The sequence below is a fragment of the Thamnophis elegans genome, chromosome 5 (assembly GCF_009769535.1).
Source record: "Thamnophis elegans isolate rThaEle1 chromosome 5, rThaEle1.pri, whole genome shotgun sequence".
In the NCBI taxonomy this organism is placed as follows: domain Eukaryota; kingdom Metazoa; phylum Chordata; class Lepidosauria; order Squamata; family Colubridae; genus Thamnophis; species Thamnophis elegans.
Window position 1 is genome coordinate 31,798,263 of NC_045545.1, and position 7,014 is coordinate 31,805,276.

The 7,014-nt window shown below is 39.5% G+C and overlaps 1 protein-coding gene across 1 annotated transcript; it reads left to right on the plus strand.

Annotated features, from left to right (window-relative positions):
- The first annotated feature begins 838 nt into the window (after window positions 1–838).
- Window positions 839–5,455, plus strand: PARS2 (prolyl-tRNA synthetase 2, mitochondrial). The gene is given in 5 exon segments (XM_032219031.1): window positions 839–930; window positions 1,308–1,440; window positions 3,972–5,260; window positions 5,263–5,379; window positions 5,382–5,455. Coding segments are annotated over 4 exon segments (1,554 nt in total). The 5' UTR covers window positions 839–930; window positions 1,308–1,336; the 3' UTR covers window positions 5,426–5,455.
- The last annotated feature ends 1,559 nt before the right edge of the window (window positions 5,456–7,014 follow it).

Consider the following 7,014-nt stretch of genomic DNA (forward strand, 5'->3'; position numbering starts at 1 on the left):
AGAAAGCATGTAATGACAGACCATTGCCTCCTGAACAGAAGGGACATTGAAGAATTGGGAAGTCAGGTCTTGGTGCTAAAGGAAAATATGGGGAGAAAAGTTCTAAATCCAAATACTGAATGTGATTCCTCTCTCTTCAATCTGTTTTTCTTTTTAATTTTATTTTTACAAGGAATGGGGTGGAGGTTAAAGGGTACAAGACTAGAAATCGGCGGAAAGTCTTGCAGTTGGACCTGCCCATTCCTGATATGATCTGACAGGAAGGTTTTTTCTTCTTCCCGCCAGCTGGAAAAGCGGGGAACAGGAAGAACAGCAAAGCCAAAATAATCAGCTTCTCCTTTGCCCATCACGCATTGTCCACATGTCATCTGGACTGCACCGTTGCGCAACGATCCAGTTCAGTCCCGATGTAGACTGGATGCCTATCAACGCAGAAGCAAATTCCATGCTGCAATACTTTTCTGCTCATTCATAGATGAGGGCTAGCCCTTCAATAATAGCTATTAAATTAAAGAATATTGCAATATTAGCAACCTAACAGGTATGAAAAACAAAGCCTCTTATAACCCCAAAACGTGGGCGCGGGTATATAACAGAATGTCGTGCTTATATCCAATGTTCTGACCAGGCATATGTCTCAAGTAAGATTTAAAACCTGGCGAACGTGTGCGTGCGCTTGCCGTCAAAATGTAAATAAAAAATAGCTTTGCACTGCCTCCTTAATATGACACATGGTGGAATTCGGACCAGAAACATATGCCATTATTCCCCCAAGAGTATTAGACGCGGGAAAAGCCTGCTTCACTGCGTCAGCCCGGAAGCGTTCCAAAATAAAAAGGAAACTATGTGTACGCATGCGTAGTTGTAATCGAATTACTCGCAGGACTTGCGCAATTGCTGGAAGGTCACGCTCCGCATTGAATGGCATCGGTGAGTTTTACGAGGAAAGCGATCCTGGCCACGGTCGGTGCCGTAAGTGAACGCAACATGAAAGAGGGGCAGCTTGTTTTCGGGCTGTTCCTGGCGAGTTTGCTCACGGGACTGTTGTTTTGTAGACACCGAGCTGTATATCTGCAGTTGGGGCAGCGGTGCAGTTTGAGTAACAGATAACAGAATAACAGAGTTGGAAGGGATCTTCTCATCTAGTCCGACCCCCACCCAAGCAGGAGATCCTACACCATTTCTGACAGATTACAGTCTAGTGTCTTCTTGAAAGTTTCCAGTGGTGAAGCTCCCACAACTTCCTAATGCAAGCTGTTCCATTGGTTGATTGTTCTCACTGTCAGAAAATTTCTCCTTATTTCTAGGTTGAATCTCTCGAAATATACAATCTTCCATGCCCATTGCGTGCTGTGCGACTTATTCCCAGAATTTCTTCCTTTGGAGGCTTGTTGCTGATGATCTTCACAAAAAACGTCAAGAAGCATTTAATTTAACAAAGTACGCATTGGAATAACCTCCTCTACCTGTACCCATACTTTTCCAGAAAACTGGAAGGCATCAGGTTGGGAATGGCTGTAGTAAAGCATAGTTAGAAAACTTATTCCAGATATAGCTGAACTAAAGTTCTCCTTAGCTATCTTCACTGGCCATGCAAGCCGTGAGTTACAAGACTGCAAAGTTTCATATTCAGTATCCCAAAAGTATCCCAGTATCCCAAAAGTGCTTGGAATGCATAGGAACATGAATGCAATACCTGCCTGTGAGTCTTTAAACCTGCCCTATCTTTTCCCTTGGATCCTGCCACAGCTAAGGAAAGATTGGATTGTTCCTGAGATAAAATGTAACTGCTTTAAAAAAGTGGCAGGCAGGGGTTACATCTATGCTTTCATTATCCCAAGCACTTTGGCCCAGTGGTTGGAAGGCTACTTCTGCTGACTGCCAGCTGACTGCAATTTGGCATTTCAAATCTCATCAGGTTCAAGGTTGACTTAGCCTTCCATCCTTCCGAGGTGGGTAAAATGAGGACCCAGATTGTTGGGGACAATATGCTGACTCTAAACCCCTTAGAGAGGGCTGTAAAACACCGTGAAGCAGTATATAAGTCTTAAGTGCTATTGCTAAAATGCCAATCTCATTCTGAAAAGCAACTAAAGTAAAGATATGGCTGAATAAAGATCCTTTATTCCCCATTTCCATTCTTTATAGTTGATTGATTCATTACATTTAATCAAGTCACTGTTGACTCTTAGCAAATACATAGACCAACTTAGCAAATACATAGACCAACCATACATTTCCCAACTTCAGCAACTTTAACATGTGTGGACACACTAGATGGGGAAGTCTGGGAATTGAAGTTCACTTATTTTATATTTGCTGAGGTTGAAATACACTAATGTAGACCTTGACCAGGATATCTGTCACCATTTGACTCTTCAAGTCTTCCAAAAGTGTACCCATCACCACTGTAATCCGGGCCATCCACATTGCTGCTGTTTGTTCTCTTCTTTTCTTTCCTTCTGCCTTTTCCATCATTATGGTCTTCTAAATGGAGATGTGTCTTTTCCAAAATGTGATAACCTTTGCCTTGAGTTAGAATTGTTGTACACAATTAACTCATCATTAATAATGCTTATTTGCTTCCTTGTTGCAATATAGGATAACACTGAAAATAGAATATTGGGTGGTATTAAATAACTCATTGTTTCTTTCTGCATCAAAATGATGCAAGATCTAATGTTACAAGAAATGTGTGCACTGTAACAACTATATATATATATATTACTTTATAAGTAAGATAATGAAAACGTAGCCTACTTTTAGATACATAGTAAGGAGTAAAATTTAAATAGGAGTTAGTATATTTAATATTAAATATATTTTATTTAGTTGTGTGCTTACTAAGGTAAGGATTGCTTTAGTAAAACGGAAGAAATAAAAATAAAGCAACAGTGGAAAAAAAAGGAAAGGAGAAAAGAAAGCAATATATTAATCCAGAAATAAATTCAATGCATACATACTTTTTTGTCCAGTTCTAATAAAGTATTGCACATTTTATTATGCCCTTCAATATATTCTATGTTTGTTCTAGTTGCAAGCCCTATCAATCTACTAAGTAATTTGGCCCATTGATGTGTCTTTCCAATGTTAAAGGATTCTTGGCAATGAGAAAGACATACATAACCCCTGTCTGTCCAATTTCCATGTAATAGGTATGCAATTTAAAAATTGATATCCAAAAATATTAAAACTTTACTCAAAATCAATTAATGTATGTAATTTCTTGGATGCTTCTGAAGTTATTTTTTTCAGCTCACTTCAGCAGCTGCAAAGCTAGCTGATTCCTGCATTATATTTCCTTGTATTAGTTACACAATTTACAACATCAACCAGAGAATCTGGTTTTATGTCTGTTGCTCAATTGGAGTTCAGGATGGATCTAGTTAAAATGCCAGCTACATTTTTTAAAGTCCAAACTACTATTTAGCTAAATAGTATAAAAAGAAATTGTTGTAACAAGTTTATATTATAAAATACAAAAGGAAAATTCCACTCTCCTTTACCCACTTTCTCTCTCTCTCTCTCTCTCTCTCTCTTATATTTCCCTGAAGGGTTTTAAAAAAGGAAAATGTTTGGGTTTTTTTTTTTAGCTAAGAAGTAGATTAAGAAGATACTTGGGTTTCTTTCTATTCTTCCTATTCTGATACCAATTGATTGGAGGGTCTGGAGAAAATTACCATTTATAAATATATTTAAATTCACATGAGGATTTAAGATGTCCATTTTATTTATCATACATGAGATGGTGGGATAACTTTTAATGGTTCTTTGAGACAGTTTCTGCAAACAAGCTTCAAGTTTTTTTTTCTAGAAATGCTTTATTTTCATACTATTTTACAATATCATCCAGAATAATTCTTATTTACTTGTCAATCAATGTAGTGTAAATTGTTTTGTCATACAGCATAGTGTAGCTTATAAGCTTAATTATGTGAAATTAGTTTTTGTTACTTTCTCTTTTCCTGCAGATCTGGAACTGAAGCTTCCTCTATGAATGTTAAAATGAATCTTAAAATGGAACAACTTTTTAAAACAGGAAAAATAGTGCTGCCTTGTCTGGCTAATTGGGTCATGTGCTGTCAAAGACAGAGTTACAGGTCTTACTGCAATTTTCATAAAAAACAAAAGTTTTTTCCACAAATGAACCTGCGGGATGACACTGAAACATTCCAGGAGAGCAGATCTGGAGAACCAATGTGTAAAAGCCAAACATTGATGTTACAGACTGGATTGATTTGTCCTGCCAACCCTGGATGCTATTACTATATGCCTTATACCGTTCGAGCGATGGAGAAGCTTATCAAAGTTTTAGACCAAGAAATGCAAGCCATAGGTGGCCAAAAAGTGAACCTGCCCACGTTATGTTCAGGAAGGCTCTGGAAAGCCAGTGGAAGATGGGAATTGATGGGTAAAGAGCTTCTGCGAGTGACAGACAGGCATAGTCAAGAATATTGTTTAGGGCCTACCCATGAAGAGGCCATCACAGACCTAGTAGCTTCTCAAGGCTCCTTGTCTTACAAACAGCTTCCTCTTTTGTTGTATCAGGTGACAAGGAAGTTTCGAGATGAGCCGAGACCTCGTTTTGGGTTACTCCGTGGCCGAGAGTTCTACATGAAGGATATGTATAGCTTTGATGTCTCTGAGGAGGCCGCACTCCAGACCTATTCCCTTGTGTGTAAAGCCTATTGCAACATATTCAGCCGGTTGGGGCTTCAATTTCTGAAAGTCCAAGGAGCAACAGGAAGCATCGGAGGGACATTGTCTCATGAATTCCAGCTACCTTCGGATGTCGGTGAGGACCGATTGGCGATATGTACCAACTGTGACTTTTCAGCCAATCTAGAGATAGTAAAGTCAGATGAGATGCATTGCCCCATTTGCAAAGGAAAGCTGGTTGAGAAGAAAGGAATTGAAGTGGGCCACACATTCTTCTTGGGAACGAAATATTCTTCCGTTTTTAAAACTACTGTTCAAACCGCTGACAATGTGCCCGTTCTAGCTGAAATGGGATGTTATGGGTTGGGTGTCACCCGCATCCTTGCCGCCTCCATTGAGTTGCTTTCAACAGAGAATGCCATTCGTTGGCCAAACCTCATAGCACCTTATCAGGTTTGCCTTATTCCTCCCAAAAGTGGCAGTAAGGCAGACAAAACAACAGAACTCATAGAGGATTTACACAGGTGTGTTGCTGAAGCCATACCCCAACTTAAAGAAGAACTTGTGCTGGATGACCGGACTCAGTTCACCATTGGAAAAAGGTTAAAGACGCTGACAAACTTGGCTATCCTTTTGTTATAGTATGTGGGAAGAAGGCTTTGAATGACCCTCCTCTCTTGAAGTATGCAACCAAACCACGGTGTGAAACCGTATTCCTTACCAAGAGGCTACAATTGACTTGCTACGTAAAGTCCACATTCCCTGAAAACTGGATTGGGGTACTGGCGGTTCTAAAATATTAAAACTTTGTCATACCAAAACATACAATAATTTGAGTATATGGATTTTTTATTGTTTTAATTTCTAGTTTGTAACCCAAGCACCACAATGAAGCAGAATGATTCCTCTCTTTCTGAAGCTTTGTATGTGCCACCCATACTAGGTAAGTAGGCTAGATAGGAAACATGTTCAGATAAGATAATTGTACTTTATTGGAGGTTTACATGAACAGAATCGTCTGGGCCCTTCTCCCCACATCCCCTTTATAACCCCAAAATTAGGGGGGGTCTCTTCTGAGCCTCTTGCCCCGCTTACATTTCTACTATAAGCTAACCTGCTTTTTGATTTACTTATTATTTTATATCCCACCTTTATTATTTTTAGAAAACTTAAGGCAGTGAACATGTCCAATACATTCTGCTGCTTTCTATTTTCCCAACAAACAACAACCCTGTGAAGTGAGATAGGCTGAGAGTGACTGGCCCAAGGTCACCCAGCTGGCTTTCATGGCCAAAGCAAGATTTGAACTCATAGTCTCCTGCTTTTTAGCCTGAGGCCTTAACCATTAAACCAAACTGCCTCTCTTAGGCTAGCTGTACATTTCAGGTACAGAAACAGCAGGCCAATGTACAGAGGGGGTTTTCTGGACTGTGTGAACTTCTCCCTATAAAAAGTTCCATAGAATTCCTAAGTACTTTTTTTTTAAAAAAAAGCTGCTCCCTTCCTTAAATGAGAGTAGATTACCTCTGTGTGTGTTACCACAATGTTTTGAGTTCCATTTTTATTTTTGATATAGTTTAAACCAGTGTTTCTCAGCCTCAGCAGGTTTAAGTGTAGACCTGAACACCTTATGATAGTTGGGGAATTCTGGGATTTGCAGTTCACGTTTCTTAAGATTGCTGAAGTCGAGAGATACTGATTTGAAACATCAAAAGGCAGACCCGTGGAGTGCAAGCCCCTAAAAGTCTTCTGTCATTCAAGCTGCCTATCTAATCAAACTTTTTAATGAAAGTGTTTGCCTTGTATTTTTGATCATAAGGTTCTGCCTGCTTTAGAATCTACCTTAGGCTGACTTCATTAGGCAACGGCATTGTTTTCAATACAGAAAGGCAATCTCTTCATTTCCTTCAAAATAAACTGGTGGATGACATGCCATTACAGGTAGTTAAAATAAGGAGGGGAAAGAGCCTCCAAATATATCTGGAACAGGCCATTCTTTTCTGTCCACTCTGATTCAGGGTTCTTCCCCTTTCTCTTTTCTTCCTTCTCCTATGACCTATGGACTTCAACTCCTGTAATTGACTAACTCAGGAATTCTGGGAGTTGAAGTCCACAGGTTGTAAAGTTGCCATAGTGGTCCCACCCCTGTCATATAGAAAGCAGGAACTACTTGATTATTCCATAAATCCAAACTAGCAATTTCTAGAAAATTAGTCTGGAGGCCAAGAGAAATTAGTTTGATGTTTCTCTGGCGCTAAGGTCAACTTTGTTCTAGAGCAGTGGTTTCCAATGTGGGGCCCATGCCCCACAGGGGGACAACTGGATTTTTAATGGGGCAATTTGAACCTTGTTTAA